A 19,302-nucleotide genomic window follows, 5' to 3' on the forward strand; every position below is an offset into this window, starting at 1 on the left:
AGGTCAGAAATATCCTCATTTATTTATATGAAACATGTGGTAGCTTTGGTGTTTTCTTGTATTTTTGAACCCATCATCAAAACGTTACGTCTTTCAGTAGTCCAGTCCAGTTCCAGCCTTTTTCATGAGCCGTTTGTTTCAAAAGAATTGAAGCAATATATTGGATCTAAAACTTCCTCCCATGAATCTCATTATTGCTCATAGCCAGTGTGAAGACAAGAAGCACACAAAGATGAGTTGATAGGAGTTAAAATGCTCTTTGTCTGTTACTTTCTGTTTTGTGCTGTGGCAGCATCTGTTTGACATCAGATTCCCAGAATCTGAGACAATACACAGAATAATCACATACACAGCTTCCCTCCTCTTATGCCTGCTTTCTCTTCCTGTTATTCTGTCTCTCCTGCAAGTCTTTTCCTGTCACCTGATGGTCAGAGATAGAGTGTAGAAATATATAAAGAGACAAAGCCAGGGGGATCAGAGAGACATGCTCTGTTATGGCTTCTATCTGTACATTTTTATGTTATTTTTTTATGGAAAACATCCTGTGAAATTATAATATATAATCGAAAAAGCATGATTTGATCAGAATCAAAAGCTAAATATATTGCAGAAATAAAAGCACTTCCTTAAACTGAAGCCAGCAGGCACAGCTCCCTCCAAAGATAACAATATTTGTTGTTATTACAAAAAGAAACCCTCACATCCAAGCAAGTGTTTTGGTCTATTTGCTGTAAAAAAAAAAATCTTAATTCTCACTTTAAGCCACATTCATCTGACAAGTACAGATAAAAATTTAATTTTAAGACAGAAAAATTCATTAAGAAGGGCAACATTGCTCAAAAAAAATTCTACCAGAAATAAAATAAAAATACTTAAGCAATTAAAGCACATTTAATGTCGTGACACTTGACTAGTTTATGTTGCTGTCCCCATTGCCTTTTTCCACTTATTACAGGCAAGTCATGCCTTAAACTTAAATACAATTTTAACTTAATTTTTAGGTGAAAATAAGATGGATTAGTTGGGCTGTCATTATTAGTGCATTTCTTACAATTAATTTAGATCCATAATTACTCCATTAGATCTATTGATTGCACACTTTATTGTCCTTGCATTGCAGCAGTGTCTCCCTGCAGCCCGAAACATGTAAAATAACTATACCACTGTATCTTACTGTCTCATTTCAATTTAAAAAAAACTCACAGAAAGCTAAGTGGACAAGTCAAAAGTCATCTGCACCAGGTTTAGCTTAGTGGGTAGAGCAGGCTCCCATATCTGAGCCTATAGTCCTCAATGCACTGGTCCTGGGTTTAATTCCCAGACTCTGCACAAGTTGCGTGCATGTCTTCCCACACTCTCACCCCATATTTCCCGTCTTTCTTCAGCTGTCCTATCCAAACAAAGGCAAAATGCCCAGAAAAATGATCTTTAAAAAGTAATCTGCACCTTTTTTTATTAGATATTTATCTCAGGCTCCTCCCATTTCTCTTGGCCTTTGCAGAGATGTTTCTACACTTCTACTGGAGTCCACCTGTGGTAAATTAAACAGATTGGACATGATTTAAACAGCAAACACATCTTCAAAGAAGGCATCACAGCTGACAGTGTATATCAAAGCAAAAATCAAGCCATGAGGTCAAAGGAACTGCTCTTAGAGCTCAGAGACTAACCTTGCAAAGCAGATGGATATGCCCATTTCCTTGTGTTTTTTCACTGGCGAATCCATCTTATTAAGCTCCCATCTGAACCGTTTGGGCCCGGTTAGAAAGTAACAGGACCAATCAGCAACGAGGGGCAGTTCTTTCAGGCATGGCAGAGTCGTGATGTAAACAAACATCAACAAGAGGCCAGTGCAATTATGGTGGAAGAGATTAGCGTGGATGCTGCCAAAGCGTAAGTTTTATCAGAACATGACAACAATTCTTTGTTAAAAGAAGAACAAAGAACAGCAGTGAGTTGTTCTCTTTTCAGAAAGGACAAAAGTCGAGTACTTACATGTCTAAAGTCGCCACGTTTCGCGTTACTCCCTGTAGCTGCGCACTCGCAGCTTGATAGCTGCTACATCACGTTTTGTTGGTCTTATTGGTCCGTAGAGATGTGACAGACAGAACGTTCATCCAGTCACACTCCAAGTTTTTTTCAAAGCCTCTGCCTTTTCTCAAACATTTCCTATTGAAGTTTTCCCAGATGGATGTGTTTCACACATCCATCTGGCGTGTCAGGTTACTCAGAGACAGGATTGTTACAAGGCACAGATCGGGGAAAGGCTAAAATGCCCTCTGCACTGAAGGTTTTCCAGAGCTCAGTGGCCTCCAAATGGAAGAAGTTTGGCACGTCCAGGTCTCTTCCAAGAGCTGGTTATCAATTAATTCAAAATTAATTGAATTTACCACATGTGGACGGGAAGCCCGACCTCAATTTCAAGTATCTTTGCAAAGGGTCTGAATACTTGCATCAATGTGGTGGGCCAGCTTTCAATTTTTAATGAATCAACAAAAAATTCTAAAATTCTGTTTTTACTTTGCCATGATGGGCTATTGAGTGTAGATTATTGAGAATATTTTTTTTCAACTGCAGCATCAGCCTGCAACATCACAAAAGTGAAGGGGGTCTGAATACTTTCTGATTTAGCTGTGTATCTCTATATACAGTAGGATTCTGAATGTGGCTCAAAATAAATATAACTGGTTATTTTTGACATGTAATCAGACTGATACTCATGCGTAGACTTTTGTTTTTGCAGTGTATTCAGCCAAAAAAACATTTCATGTATATAAAATCATGCTCAAAGGCAATGTAGCAACTGCGAGTGTGTGCACATATTAAATAACTGCTTACTCACCAAGCCTTTAAAGATAGGCAGGTGGGTGTACACATGGATACATTTCATTGCTGCCGGTGTGTGTGTGCTCTGCCAGCACAGTCCTGTTGGCTGAGTCATGTTGACCAAGTGCTGAGGCAGAGGCACTGAAAAGAGCTGATGAATGGGCACAGAGCAGCAGTCGACTGGACTGAATGACAGCACACTGAAAAAAATCGCAAACCACATCAGGCTTTTCACTGACTTCAAACAGACCTTGTGGCTGCAGAGTTCACAGAGCACAGCTGCACATCCAGAAGCCAAACGGCGGCCTGAGTACGGAGCTCGGCTAAAAGTGGCAGCAGTTTGAAACAAACACTGATAGGGCGAATCATGAGTGTGTGACAAAGCAGACAAGAATAAAACAGAAAGGAGAGGTGTGAAGCTGCTTGTGAGCTGTTACAGATGGATGAGGGAAAACTGACAGAAATCTAAAGCGGGGTTTGGAGGAGGACCTAAAAGACAAGTTTCTTTAGTAAGTCACAATAAATCAATCACTTTTAAACCTTTTATTCAAAAAGAATGGTATAAATAACATTTCTAGACATATTTACACTCAAGTTACATAAAAAAAACTCCCTATTCTTGCAGTGTAATTTACACCCAATAAAAGTCCCAGTTCTTCCTTAGTTACTCCCTGCTGAATCATGTTGCAGTGATAAAAGCAATACTGAATGTACATCACTAATCAGTGAGGAAGTTGATGAGGGCAGTCCTTGGAGAGAGAATGGCTTTTTTGATGCTGCACTCCCCGAGATGCTTCTGCCCGAGTGGGCTCTCCAGGATGAGCTGTCGCACCCTCTCTGAGTCTTTGGAAACCTTCTGGGGGATGGTCATCGTCCCACATGGCTTGTTGTTTATCTGAAGGTAAGAATCAAGGGATAAACAGATGGGATAAGGTTACTAATGTAAACAAGCCTCCACTCTGCCGTGCCAAGCTGTACCAAAACGTTTTCTTCCTGGCATAAAATCCCCAAAATAACAGACTCCACCTCTCCTTCCACAAATACAGCAAACCCTCTAAACACATAGTAAGTGGTAGGTACGGGGAAGCCTCTCAGTCAAGAGCAAGTGTATGTATGCACACGCTAAATGTGATCATGTCTCCCGGAGAGCTTGAAAATTAATGGTGTTTATTTGGAGAGTGCTGTATGTGAGTGTTTTTGTGTGCGTGAGGCCACTCAGCCCTGGCCTCTTTTCAGGGATAAACCCCGAGTATGTGATTAAAGAGAAGACAGAGGCAGTGAGGTTGTCTCCACAGAGCTGAGCAAGGCCACAACAGAGAGCTCAAGCAGGAGGAAAACCAACATCACCATCATCATCAGGCACTGGAAGCTAAAATATATGACTGAGTATAGAAGAGCGCGTGTCAGGGAAGCTGTCAAACTGGTAAAATAGGCAATGATGATTGCTGTAGAAAATATTTGTAATTAAATCTTTAGGAAAGTGTCAGAGCTGGAGTTAAGTGTTGTTTTTCAGTGTCAATTTCTAGGGCTGTTGTGAACCAAAGAAAATCTTAGTTGGCTCAAATTACACCCACACACTGATCAATCAATTAGAAAATGTGCTCTTCTCAGCCTTATCAGTTTCAATGTATGCACTGTATTCTGGCTGGTAGCCCAGATGAACTAAAAATAAACTGTAAAATAAATAGATAAATAAACATAACAAGCTTTTCTCAGTATATTAATCAATCTTAACCTCATTATGTTGTACTGAAATACCTGACTAAGAGCCAACCAGTATACATCTACTTATAATTATGTGATTTCCATGATCACTGCAAAATCCCTATAGGTTGTTTGCAGTCATATGATCCTGAATGTCAGCTGGGGTTTAGGTAGTGGTGGACAGCCATAAGGAATGAATGGGAACAGAGTAAAGTTAGAACTTTACGGCTCTTAATGGACGTGTATGCTGCAATTATAATCAGAAAACTTCTATATACATTGAGTACAATCCCTACACTCTACAAAAAAGTGATTTTTACCAGTTTAACCAATTAACTTGGTGTGGAGGTGATAAATATCAAAAATACCCAGTCCTGCAGAGTAGTGTCTAGCTTCGTCTAGCCAGATGAAGATTTTTTGTTATCTAATCTACATTCAAAAAAGCCAAACTGGCACCAAATGAAGAGAAGTTTGGGAGCCAAACAATCAGCTCAACTAAGATAAGCCAAATGACCAATAAAGAGATGGATTTCTCGTCTCAGTGAGCGAGACTGGAGGTATACAGCTGAGGAAGCACGGGTAAGGTCAGGGGTTAATGTACTAAACCATGACAAAATTAAACTGAACCAAACTGGACCATTTTGTGGAAACATACACGAGTGTTGTGTAACACCGCCCCACCAGGCTTTAGATGGAGGGTTTTTTTAATACTTGCCCACTGCCATTTCTCCATGAATTTCTTTATTTTTGCCTGAATACTTCATTACTTCCAGGTCTCAAAATTAGCTTAAAAATGAAGAATTATTGTGTTCTTGCACTTTCTATGCCACTTTACTTGGCATAGTCATAAACCACTCAAAACATGGCCTTTCGAGAACAATTCTCTATCTACAAATAATTAAACAATTAAAATTACACAAACAATTAAAACTGTCTTAAATTGATACAATTAAAAGGAATTTGAAGAACAAAAATACCACTATGCATCACTAATCCTCATTTAGTTAAACTGAAACAATGATGAAAGAAATTTTCATTATTGAAAAGAAAACAGTGATCAAATGAGTTAGTTTTAAAAGTAATGCTACCCAACACTGCCCAAGAGACGTTACAATTAAAAATAGCAAGAATGTACTTACAGACTTGTGTCTCAGACAAGCTAAAAGAGCGATCACTTTAGGATGAAGGGATGTGATCAAACCATGCAGAAAGACACACATTTAAGATACAGTTGCAAGAAAAAGTATGTGAACCCTTTGGGATTTCTTGGATTTCTGCATAAATTGGTCATAAAATGTGTTCTGATCTTCTTTTAAGCCACAACAATAGACAAACACAGTCTGCTTAAACTAATACCGCACAAAAAATGATATGTTTTCATGTTTTTATTGAACAAAACATGTAAACATTCACAGTGCAGGGTGGAAAAAGTATGTGAACCCCTAGGTTAATGACTTCTCCAAGAGCTAATTGGAGCCAGGAGTCAGCAAACCTGGAGTCCAATCAGTGTGATGAGATTAGATGTGTTGGTTAAAGCTGCCCTGCCCTATAAAAAACACACACCAGTTTTGAGTTTACTGTTCTCAAGAAGCATTGCCTGATGTGAACCATGCCTGGCACAAAAGAGCTCTCAGAAGACCTCCGATCAAGAATTGTTGACTTGCATGAAGCTGGAAAGGGTTACAAAAGTATCTCTAACAGCCTTGACGCTCATGTGTCCACAGTGAGACAGACTGTCTACAAATGGAGAAAGTTCAGCTCTGTTGCTACTCTCCCTAGGCGTGGTCGTCCTATAAAGATGACTGCAAGAGCACAGCACAGAATGCTCAATGAGGTGAAGAAGAATCCTAGAGTGTCAGCTAAAAACTTACAGAAATCTCTGGCACATGCCAACATTTGTGTTGACAAATCTACAATAAGTAAAACATTAAACAAGAATGGAGTTCATGGGAGGACACCACGGAGGAAGCCCCTGCTGTCCAAAAAAAAACATTGCTGCATGTTTGAAGTTTGCGAAAGAGCACCTGGATGTTCCACAGCACTACTGGCAAAATGTTCTGTGGACAGATGAAACCAAAATTGAGTTATTTGGAAGGAACACACAACACTGTGTGTGGAGGAAAAAAAGGCACACCAACATCAAAACCTCATCCCATGAAATATAGTGGAGGGGCCATCATGGTTTGGGGCTGCTTTGCTGCCTCAGGGCTTGGACAGATTGCTGTCATTGACGTAAAAATGAATTCCCAAGTTTATCAAGACATTTTGCAGGAAAACTTAAGACCATTTGTCTGCCAACTGAAGCTCAACAGAGGATGGGTGATGCAAAGCAATAACGACCCAAAGCATAGAAGTAAATCAACAACATAACGGCTTCAACAGAAGAAAATACGCTTTCTGGAGTGGCCCAGTCAGAGTCCTGACCCTAACCCGATTGAAATGCTGTGGCATGACCTCAAGAGAGCGATTCACACCTGACATCCCAATAATATTGCTGAACTGAAACAGTTTAGTAAAGAGGAATGGTCCAATATTCCTCCTGACCGTAGTGCAGGTCTGATCTGCAACTACAGGAAACGTTTGGTCGAGGTTATTGCTGCCAAAGGAGGGTCAACCAGTCATTAAATCCAAAGGTTCACATACTTTTGCCACTCTGCACTGTGAAAGTTTACATGGTTTGTTCAATAAAAACATGAAAACATATCATTTTTCTGCAGTATTAGTTTAAGCAGACTGCGTTTGTCTATTGTTGTGACTTAGATGAAGATCAGAACACACTTTATGACCAATTTATGCAGAAATCCAAGAATCCCAAAGGGTTCACATACTTTTTCTTGCAACTGTATGTCAGTATGTGTTGCTGTAAAAAATCTGCATACATAATACAAGTAAGGCAATTTTATGAAAAATACTTGTTTCTAAAACAAGGAAATTGATAGGGGCATGGGGAAACTTGGATAAGACTCTAAAAATAGATGTATATGTGTTTGATAGTTTGACATCTTTATTGCCTTTGTCTTAGTGAGTTTTTAGTTTGCCTACCTTGTTATTCAAGTTCTACTTTATATCATCCATTATATTGACAAGTACGTTTGTTGTAAGTGGATGATAAACACACACATGTACATAAACACTGGTCTTTGTGGATTTGCTAAGCTCCTAATTGACATAATGCTCTCCCACCCAAATACAACTAAACCTAATTCTTTCTGTAACCTTCAAACAGTCCTTTGAGGTGGTGAGCACGACGCTGAACTGAACTGAAACTGGTCCTCACAAAGAGAATTATAAGCTCCAATAACAAACACTGCAGCTCTCTTATCTTGTGGTTTCTCGCCTCTCTGTCAGAGTACAGAGGGAGAATCCGAAAGGCCAAAGACAGGTGCTGCTAGTCAGGTGACTGCGTTTGCTGCCATCCTGCATCATGTGTGAGTGTTTGGAGAGTGTGTGAGGATTAGATGGTTCTCTCCAGGGATACAATGCTTTGGAAAGAAAAACAGTCAGATTAAAGCAGTTTCAGCTTTTATCTTTTAAATGAGTATAACATGTGACATGTGAGTCTGCTCTTGTGTCTGTGTGATTGGTATCCCATATACATTTTTGTTTGTACAGTGTTGGCGTGTTTGAGGCTAAGGTTTGATTTTCAGAGTCTCCCTTCACAGCTGGATATTCTCTTTGATTGTCGGTACAGTAAACCTCAGAAAGGGCCATCTCTCTCTCTCTGAGTTTCAAAATACAGGCGGTCTGGAGCAGGGGGCATTTCTTGGGCCTGAGAGCATCAGGTGCTTAGCACAGACCAGGCATAACACTTTTCAAATTTCACATGGAATAATTTTTCATCAAAACCCTTCTTACAATAAATCCCAAAAGACTTGAAAAGTCAAAATCAGGGCTGTTTCATCTCCTTCAAAGTGTAAAGTCTGAGATCTCAGATTGGATTCCCCTTAGTTGTTCTACATTTGTGGCCTCCACTGAAGATGTCATGTTGTCATTACAGCTCACTTAACTGACATTTGATGTATTTTGTCAATAAATTGGACAGGTCATCAATAATTGTGTAATTTGCTGCGCTGATGAATGCCACACTGAAGGGGGTGGCCCTGACGTTTGCAAGCCGACAGGCCCCTTGGTATAAGAAGTAACAGGCACTTACTGCAAAATAACATTTCTGCTGTTTATGACTGTACCAACAGTTCCAGGTGCGAAAATAAAAGTTACTTTTGTGTCAAAAAGTAGTGACATATTAAGGCAAAAAAAGAAAAAAAAAAAAAGGTTTGACAGCTCAAATTAAACTTAAGTTTAGGGTTAGGTTAAGGGTTAAGGTAAGGGTTAGGATACCAAAGTTAAAAACCTGGCCTACAAAACCTGATTATGAAATGTTAAATAAAGGTGAGTAAAGGGTGAGTAAACAGTCTGCTAACAGGAAAAAAGCTTGTCCCCCATTTAAAAAATTCCAGTGCAGCAAGCGTAGCTTACATAGACAGTTAATTTAACTACATTTTTGATAAAGCTCACATTGTTCTATAGCTAACGTAGTTAAAGCTAAGCTCACAAAGCATCTACGTACAGTAGGCACATTATCTATGTAGCTACATTAGATTTAGGTACGTTTGCAAAATCTAACAGTATGTCACATATTCCATTAAATGCATGTTTATGACAAGTATTTTTTCATATGCTACAGAAGCGCAGCTAGCCTTTTGGTCCAGTACAAGACTCTTCAAGACTATTGTCTCCCTTTATCTGACAAGAAGGTGCTAGATGCAAGGAGGTCTGCAGAAGTAATTTGTGAGACTGATCCCCTCCATGCTGGGTGACTCAGCTAACTTGTGGTAAAAATCACTTATTAGTAAAATGTAGGGATCATACTCAATGCATGTGGAAATTTCTGATGATAATTGCAGTGTGGAGATCCATTTAGAGTTTTAATATACTGACTTTCCTCTGGTCCCATTCATTCCAAACAGCAGTTCTTCACTTCCTGTCCCTTGCCTGGCATTTGTGTGACATCAGGATCAGATGACTGCAAACCTACAGGAGTGAGTCAGCTCTCTGCAAACGAAATGTTCAACATCCAACTTGAACTCCTCATATGGAAGTTTTCACAGCTTTTTTTTGGTTGTTTCTAATGTTGTGGGAATGAAATCACAGTGCACCATGCACTTTATATGGAACTCCTTAAGCTGTCAAAATAGGGACCATAGTTTTAAAATATAGAGAAGGTGCCAGAATGCATAAATATTTATCAAAGTAGAGCTTGTTTATTGACTTTCTTCCAGGGGAGGTTCCCTCCAGAACCCCTCCAGGGGTCTGTACTCAGCCCCCTATGTCCCAAAACCCAAGAAACACCCCAGAGAGTTGGGCCATGGAAATTATGGAAGTTGCAAGGTGAAATAATAAAATGGAAGGTGGGAGCAGATGGCTTTAAAATATGAGAGGAATCTGAGAAAAAACGGGAGCTTTAGCAGGTATGACAAACACCTTTCATTCCTTTTGAGAGGAGGACTTTCACTTTTTGAGTGCCTGAGCTCATCAGCACAAAAAATACTCAAGAAATGTTTGTGTGACAGTCAAGACTAGCATGGTGTATCTGCCCCTGCCTTTTAATTTTTCATCCACTTGACTTTTAAGCATACAGCATACACTTGACATGCAGACTCACAAACACACACACACACATGCAGACGTGCACACACAGTAATCATAGCCTCTCTTTAAAATTACAGACTTTGAGTGTAATCATGGACCTGAGACTTCAATTAAAAGAGTGGAGAGTTTGAGAGAAATTTCGAGTGGATTCGAGAGGGAATGTGTGTGAGAATGTGCTTTAATAAAAGTTATGTATAAATTATTAGCAGAGAGCTGTCGCTGAGTGAAAACCCATTATGCTCAAAAGCAATTAAGAAGAGTAAAAGCTTTGTTTGACAATTTTTTGTCCCCAGTCTGGTTGAAAGTTTTACAAGCATAACTGGGGCAGGACAACAAAGGAAAAATATTCAGGAAAAAAACATGAGTGTGTGATCCTACCAGTATAGTCAGCTCCACAAAGTCAGGGGCATCCAGGTACTTGGGGTCTACAGTCGGCCAGGGCTGCTGCAGGACGTCTCCTCCATGCTGGGTGATGGGGGTAAGGGGGTTCTGCACATTAGAAATACCTGACAGAAACAAGGGTGAAACAACACTGACAACAGATTCAGTCACACTTGAGAGATACTGTAATGTGCTGAAGCTGTCTCAGAATAGCATTACGCAACTCAGCCAAAAGGGTGGGGATGAAAATAATGAGTAAAATTAGACCAAAAAATAGCATGTACATGTTTTTTTTTAACTTGCTTTGGATTTTTATGTTGGCACCACTGTCTTATGTTGCTTCTTTAAAACATTAAACTTATTTTCATTTTTGTTAATGATCAAGGCTCAAATAAAACCCCACCCTCTCCACATTTAGCCCTGTGAATGTGTGCATCCCCTTCAAAGCAAAAGGGAAGGATGTGAACTTCCTCTTCTATCCTGTGTATGTGTGTTTAAAGAGTAAAAAAGTACATGGTGACTGAGTGCAGCAGAGGTCAAAAGTTCCTTGACTGACTCCATATTTTAGCACAAACAAGTGGCACACTGCATCTCACAAGAGCACACCTTTTCCTCCTGGTGATAATGCATCATGTTTTCCTGACTGTGGCTAACAGCTGGAGAGAGCTTTTAAATATGTGTGTCTTGTGTGTGTATGTCGTTGACAATAAGGGGATGTCCTCCATCAGGGCAGTGAAGGGGCAAGCTTTAATAAGAGGCACGAAGAGTGGCGCTACATATTCCCTTGTGTTGTTTGTTTTCTTTATGCTTGGTCAAGTTCAGCAGGATTTTCAGTTTTGTGTGATGGAAAGCTTTAATGTTTCATGTTGCAAAGCTTTAACATGTCCACACACATACAAGAAGAAAGGTAGTTTTACTGCCTTACTGACTGATGATTACATCCCCCCTGGGCAATCTCCGGTTTTAACGAGCAGCATCAACATTACGTTTATCTGAGGCAACTTCCTCTTACAGCAATTAGAAAGAGCCTCATTTCATCACAAACCTCACATACTTTTGCTGATGTGTCATCTAAAACTGTGGCTCTAAATCTTTTTTTTTTTCAATACGCCCCCCCTAATATACAAATCCATCTAAAAAATATAACATAATTCAGTTAAAACAGTTAAATTTCAATTTATTCATTACACAAAAAAATGAAATAATTCAAGACTTTTTCTTTTAATCTTGATGAGTAGCTTAAAGGTTTCATTCATACACTCAGGCAGTAATTGGTTCGGGCTTCTTTTGCAAAGATTTCTGCATCTATGTGACATGGCATGGAGCCAATCAGTCCGTGGCACTGCTGGGGTGTTATGAAGCCCAGGTTGCTTTGACAGCAGCTTTCAGCTTGTCTGTGTTGTTGAGTCTGGTGTCTCTCATCTTCCTCTTGACATTTCCCCAGAGATTCTCAGGGTTCAGGTCAGGCTACTTGGCTGGCTAATCAAGCACAGTAACACCAGGGTCAACAAACCAGTTTTTGATACCTCTGTCTTCAGTGTGGGCAGGTGCCAAGTCCTGCTGGAAACGGAAATCAGTATTTCCAGAAGCCTCTCAGCAGATGGAAGCACGAAGCGCTCTAAAATCTCCTGGTAGATGGCTTACAGCTATGAATCTGGACTTGATAAAGCACAGTGGACCAACAACAGCAGATGATATGGCACCCCAAACCATCACTGACTGTGAAAACTTCGAACACTGGACTTTAAGCACCTTGGATTCTGTGCCTCATCAATCTTCCTCCAGACTCTACAACCTTGATTTCAAAAAGAGATGCACAATTAACTCTCACCTGAAAACAGAACTTTGGACTACTGGGCAATATTCCACTTCTTTTTCTCCTTAGCCCATGTGAGACAGTAGGGACCTGACAGTCCATTTCCTGGATCCATCCGTGTGTGGTGGCTCTTGATCCACTAACTCCAGCCTCAGTCCACTACTTGTTCAGATAGTTTAAGCTCTTGTTAATTATCAATCCTCTGAAGGCTGAGCTGACCACACTTTTCCCTTCCAGCCAACTTTCTCTAAATATACTTTGATACAGCCTGCCCTTTCAGCAGAGACCTTCTGATTGTCTTCTGGACAACTGTCAAGTCGGCAGTCTTCCTCATGATTGTGGTTGTGTGTACTGAACCAGAGTGAGAGAATGAAGGCTCAAGAAACCTTTGCAGGTGTTTTGAGTTAGTAAGATGGTTAGAGCTCTTTTCAGGAGCAGGATGGATGGCAGCAATTTAAAGGACAAGATAAAAAGAAACGTCAAGCACTCTTCAAACACCGTCATACTGACTACACCCTAACCTTTCAAAGGAAAGAAAATATGTAATAGTTGTTCTTTCTAACTGTTTTCATGCTGCATTTCCTCAACAGTGTAGTAACAAAGCTCTGCCATCATTACACATTCAGACATTCATCTTGATTCCATGACAGTAACATTAGGTGTCCCTGTTCCTTTATTAAGTGTGTCTTGGCGTTGCAGGAAAGCAAGAGAGCAGAGAACAGCAGGAGCTCCACATACACACATAATCATAGTACAGTGCTGTGCTCCCCTGCTGGCTCTGCTGATCGTGTTCTTGCCTCTATAATGCCTCTGTTACTAGCTCTTGGGTGGCAAAGTGGGGCATAGATTCATTCACCCATTACACCTCCATGATATTTATAGTTAAGGCGAAACGTCACAGGGCCTTAACACCATGTCTTGAAATGGCACTGTTAAATAAGCCAACTGTTCACTTACTTTCCCCTGCTAAAATAGCAGAAAGCAAAAGCCTTAGAGGAATCACAGATTCATTACACTGATCACTGTCTGTTATTCAGTATTAAAACCAGCTTTCTGCACTCATGAACATAACAAATTTAGGACACCGTTAGGGTGTTCACTGTATTCAATAATTATATCAAAAGGAATGAAAGATTAAAATCATTATTACATGATTTTGTGCTCAAAAAATCATCTGATAATATTATAAAAAACAACTCAGTACCCTCTACAGTTCTTAAGAAAAGAAACAATTTTGAACTCAACAGTAATCTTCATCTGATAGACGTCTGGGAAAAGAGGAGGATTAGTCTTTGGTTCTGGTGAAGCTAAAGGTCAGTGTCAAACAACTTCCAGGAAACATTTACTTGTCCATGTGGGGTTATGTCTACAATGTGAAAGCTGTCAGTTCTCCTATCCTCACAGTAGCGCTTTTCACTTATAAACTAATTTTATTGTGCTTTTATTCATAGTTAAGGGGAATGAAATTTGCTGAAATAGTATTATGATGCAGATTTGTTAAAAAAAAAAAATCAAAATAGTCAAGCTTTGTCTCTCCTTAGGACTAGTAGAAAATACCATCTGAATGTCATGTTTTTAATGGAGTTTTGTTCAATTCTTTCTGAGGAATATTTGAGGGAATCTAAGTGCTGATTAGTTATACACAACATCAAGCTGCTATGTGGCTCAGTTTTCAATGTCTGATCTATAATGGATTCTCCGCTATACAATATAAACCCATCATAAGAATACTGTCAATGGGAGCTGCTTTGTCATCATCTCGGATAAAGCTCTGCTTTTTTATTGTTATTAACATGGCATATTTCATCTGTATACACCAAAATCTGTTGATCATAGATGGTTAGGCAAATGTAGACAATTGCAAGGGGTCTCATACTCCAAGGGGCCTCAAGATTTAGTCATTGCAGGTGTGCATCAAATATGAGGTAACGACCTTCAGTGATCAACACATATATTTTTAATACAAATAAAGGGCATAGAGTGACTAAAATAGCATCAGTTTATATTTGATTATCTGAGTAAGTCCCTTACGATGACCACTGTCCACAACAGCAAGGTCAGGCTTGCTAGAGCCGCAGGCTTATGATTTTGTCCATCATGAGGTGACCTCATCTTTATTCAGAGGCTCAAAAATGTAAACAAAACTGTTAAAATCGCATTATAGTAGGAAATTTACTTCTGTTTAATGTTTTCTTGTCAGTTTTTGAATTCTGTAAAGTTTTGAGTGCCACTAACCTGCCCAAAGTTCAGAGGCCAGGTGAGGGGCCATGGGTGCTGTCATCAAAATAAGCGATGCCAGAGCTTCTTCAAACTCCACACTGTGCTGCACCACTCTCACGGTTGCACTCTGAACACACATACAGGGTTAAAAATGTAATTTACACAATGTGTAGTAATGTAAAATATTCATTTAAAGGTATCAGAGGGTAAAACTCTCACATTGAGCGTGTTGGTGAGTCCCATCAGGCGGGAAATGGCTGCATTGAAAAGGAAGTCTTCTGTGAAGTGAGCAGTCACCTGAAAATATGAAGCAAAGTGTAGTAATCAAAGACGAGCAGCTATCTTAAAGTCTGCCTGTAAATAATTACTGGAAAACATTAACACACCAAGAACAGGAGGCCCCTCTCCCTGTTATCACTGTGTGTACCAGCTGAAGATACACTGTGTCACCATCCCCGTGCTTAGCCTTATGGGAAGAGGAGCACATTTGGGAAGAGCCAAAGGGAGAAAGAGGTCGATTACTGAGGCTTTTCTAAGGGACGGATCAAAGGACGGCCTCGGCTTTGGGGTCTTTTGGCCAGCAGCCTGAGGTACTTTAAAAGCACTGGCCCCGAGGGGTGGAGAGAGAAAATCAAACCTGGCAGCCAATGGAGGCTATTTATAAAGTGTGAAAGGAGACAGAGTGGATTTAAAATCAATTTCCATTGCCTCTCTCCTTCACTGTTTACTCTGGAGGGTTCAGGTTACTATGGATGGAAAGGCTGGACCTCGAGAGTGTGTAGTCCTGCAGCACATAATGAGCAGCAAATTACTCTACAGTGATTGTGCAGAGTTGTCAGAGAAAACAATATTTAAGCATACATGCTAACAGCACACAGGGTAAAGAAAAGAAAGTATTTAAGGCTGTATAATGAAACAGAAACTACCAAGAACCAGTGCTGGATGGGAAACTGAATTGAAAACAAGAAAAGTGACGGATGTCACAGTGTGATTAGTCAAATCGAGGCAAACTGTGACAAGGTTGGATTTTGAAAATGAGCCACTTACTGACCCCTACTGGTAGAAAATGTTGCAACATGTGACTGTCAAAAAAGGAAATCGGCCTATGAATAATCCAGGCTGATGAGCTGTACCTCTTGAATAGCATAGTTCTTATTATTCCAGATCTTCTTGGTCTCTGCCAGCTCTTTCTTTTTCAGCACAGAGGGGTCAGGGAGGCCTCCGAGCTGCCGGGCTCCCCTCAGCTTGGACACAAGCTGCCAGAGCCGGGACTGCCATCGTAGCACCCCAGGAAGGGCATCGGCTAAAGAAGTAAACACACAGGCAGAGGAGTAGAAAGCATATTTTGATAAATAAGGAGCGTTAAAGAGTTATTTTTACTTTATTTGAAGCTGATACCTGGAAACTATTTATCACATTTTAATAGAGACAATAAAGATTAAAATGTTCTGGCATGTTTCAGTGTTTTACAGTAACAGGTTAACAGTGTATTTACTCACTCTTCGAGTTCCAGAGGATGTCTTGTTCAGGTGGAGCGGCATAAAGGATGTAAAGTCGTGCCGTGTCCACACCGTACTGCTGCACCACCTCCTGTGGGTCCAGACCATTGTGTTTGGACTTACTCATCTTCTCCCAGGTCACTTCAACACGACCACCGCCACACGCCACCGGCTCCTTATCTAGAAGTGAGTAAGAGGTCAGAAGCAGATGAGAAAAGTCACGTTTAACTCCAAGAGGCATCATTTAAACCCTACAAAATAAAATATTGTTTCTAATTGGAGATACAATCAAATGACAGAAAATTTTCTGATATTTTAAGTCGTAATGCCAGACTCTAAAATCAAGAAAGAAGCCTTCCTTCCTCCGTAAGCCACATGCCTCTCCTTTTTGCAAATAAAGAGGAGCTGAAAATGCTTTGGATGAAAGTCAGCTGTAAGAGTCCTTTTGCCTTCGTCAAAAAGGACATCTTGTGCCTTATCAAAAGTATCTGGTTATTACATTCAGCAGAGAGAAGCTATAGTAAAAAAAAGACAGAAAGGGGAAGCAGCAAAATTGAATCAGGAGCACTAATATAACTTACATCAATAATTAAAAGACAAGCATAAAAGAAATCTGACAAAAAAAGAACATTCTGTGCTAGAAGATGCTTTCTTTGAACGAGACTGCAGAAAAAGTTCCATTTTAACCGTGTTGACAGAGGGTCAAACTTAAACATGCCTTATTGGATGATTAAACATGAAGCTTCCACTGGAATGACAATGGTTCTTTTAGAACATGGGAACCTCTGGTCATTCAATGGTCTGAATTTACCCACAATTCTTACATGCGGGTCTGTGCTGTAGACCTGTGGTATATACCTAAAAGGTTTTTGTTATTCTGCACTTCTTTTCATTCATTTTCTTTAATATTGTTGTTTGAATAGCAAGTTTCTTGCCAGTCTGAATGTTTTAGTGAGGCAAATGTAAAAAATAAAATATCTACAGTTTCTGTAAAAAAGTATCCACTACCTTGGATGTTTTACACTGTTAATGATTTTATTAATCAATCATCGTCAATATAATTTGGCTTTATTTGACAAAAAATACAAGAAGACCTTACAAATGTCAAAGTGAAAACAGCTTTCTATAAAGAAGTGTCAATTAAAAAAACATGTCTGTAAAATAAGTGGCTGCACAAATATTCACCCCCTTTAAAGTGGCTGACCTAATTCAATAGAGGTCCAGCCAGTTGGTGCCCGTAGCTTCACAATTAATGAAATGGGGATCACCTGAGTGGTCAATATTCCAGGCTACCATTACACCATGAGGACAAAAGAACACTCCCAACAACTCAGAGAAAAGGTCATTGAAAAGTACAAGTCAAGGGATTGATAAATAAAACATTCCAACACATTGAGTATCCTCCAGAGTTCAGTTAAATCAATCATCAAGAAATGTGAGGAATATGGCACATGTAAATCTGCTTAGATCAGGCCATCCCCACAAGCTGAGTAACCGTGTAAGTAGGAGAATTGTGAGAGAAGCCACTAAGACACCTATGACTACTCTACGCTTCAGTAGCTGAGATGGGAGAGACTCTGCATGTAAAAGTCGTTGCCCGGGTTTTTCACTGGTCAAAGCTCCACGGGAGAGTGGCAAAGAGAAACCACTACTGATGAAAACTCATTCTAAATCTTGACTAGTTTGCCAAAAGGAATGTGGGAGACCCCATGGTCAAGTGTGAGACAGATAAAAACAACAAGTTGAATTTTCTGGAGTGGCTGAGTCAAAGCCCCGACCTCAATCCAACAGAGAATTTGTGGCTGGACTTAAAAAGGGCTGTTCATGCCTGATCCCCATGCAACCTGACCAAGCTTGAGAGGTTTTGCATAGAAGAATGGCGAAAAATTGCAGTGTCCAGATCTGCAAGTCTGATTGAAAACTATCCACACAGACTCGTGCTGTGATTGCAGGCAAAGGTTTATCTAATAATTACTGAATTAAAGGGGTAGATATGTATGCAGTCACTTATTTTAATTGCATGTTTATGTTTAATTGACATTACCTTGTGGAAATCTGTTTTTAACTTTGACATTAAAGAGGTTTCTGTCAAAAAAGCCAAATTACATCAATGACAGATTTATAAAATCAAAAAAGGGTAAAACATCCAAAGGGGTAAATACTTTTTATGACACTGCATATAAGAAAAAACGTCATTACTTGTTGTTTGTCATTCGTGATTGTATCAGGCATGAACCCTGTCCTTTCTGTTACACATGTGTCAACAACAACCATCCTTTACATTCAGGTAGTGTATACCTGTGAAGTCTATTTCTTCCCTCTTCAGGTACTGCCCGCTGTCTGCCAGTTTAAAAGTCTGGCCCTTGATAAGACCTTGGACTAGCAGCTTCCTGAAAGGCTCCCTGCGAGACAAAGATGAGAATTAATGTACGTATCTGAATGCAGATGCACGGTGGAAGCAAATGGAGCAGCGTGAGCTCTACCTTTGAGCGACAAGACCCTGATCTCTGCAAAAGTGACAAAGGAAGCGAGCGTAGTACAAGTGCATGACCGCGTGCTCCTTGCCTCCAATGTAAACGTCCACGGGGAGCCAGTGATCAGCAAGGTGGCGTTCAAAAGGCCTGGAGAGAAATAGGAGAGAAGACATCAACTAAAGTCAGGTCTCAATAGGGAAGCACAAGGTGTTTGAAGATTTTAAACATTTTGGTAGACTTAAAAGTTTTTCACTTCATCCCATTTTCCTGGGTGTAACTATGTGTGTGTGTACAGATGAGTAAATCCTTAGTTTGGCTTGCAGGTTTTGATTTTTTTCTTGTTTATACAGTAGTGTGCAAACTTTTAGACATGTTAGAGCCAAAATTGAGGCTGAAGTAAGGCGTAGATGTGGCGAGTATAAGCCCCCTGAGGACGCCATAAAGCAGGAGGGAGGACATACACAACCCTTGTTGTGCTCTGGATGTCTTTGCATATTACCAGAGGCATGGAAAAATAATCTGTTGAAAAAATAACAAAGTCCACAACTTTAGGATGGAGTAATGGGTGCATGTGACGAGTACCCATGGGGCAGTGGTTCTCAAATACTGTGGCGAGGCACACTGATGGGCCTTGAGGGAAGTCTATGTGCTTTGGGAATTTGGAACCATGCATGAAGATACTTTTACATACGTTTACACTGGCATTTTTGGATCATATCACTGATTAAGATAA

The 19,302-nt window shown here is 40.0% G+C and overlaps 1 protein-coding gene across 1 annotated transcript in view; it reads right to left on the reverse strand.

Annotated features, from left to right (window-relative positions):
• Positions 1–3,354: 3,354 nt before the first annotated feature.
• The window catches only part of lars2 (leucyl-tRNA synthetase 2, mitochondrial), a 65,837-nt gene continuing 49,889 nt past the window's right edge, over positions 3,355–19,302 (reverse strand). Inside the window, exons 14-21 of the mRNA XM_041793109.1 lie at positions 18,579–18,716; positions 18,394–18,497; positions 16,096–16,275; positions 15,730–15,899; positions 14,816–14,893; positions 14,612–14,723; positions 10,558–10,685; positions 3,355–3,721 (exon numbers count right to left, since the gene is read on the reverse strand). Coding sequence (XP_041649043.1) covers positions 3,545–3,721; positions 10,558–10,685; positions 14,612–14,723; positions 14,816–14,893; positions 15,730–15,899; positions 16,096–16,275; positions 18,394–18,497; positions 18,579–18,716 — 1,087 coding nt within the window. The 3' untranslated portion in view covers positions 3,355–3,544. The remainder of the gene's footprint in view (positions 3,722–10,557; positions 10,686–14,611; positions 14,724–14,815; positions 14,894–15,729; positions 15,900–16,095; positions 16,276–18,393; positions 18,498–18,578; positions 18,717–19,302) is intronic.

This window comes from Cheilinus undulatus, linkage group 8 (assembly GCF_018320785.1).
Source record: "Cheilinus undulatus linkage group 8, ASM1832078v1, whole genome shotgun sequence".
Classification (NCBI taxonomy): Eukaryota; Metazoa; Chordata; class Actinopteri; order Labriformes; family Labridae; genus Cheilinus; species Cheilinus undulatus.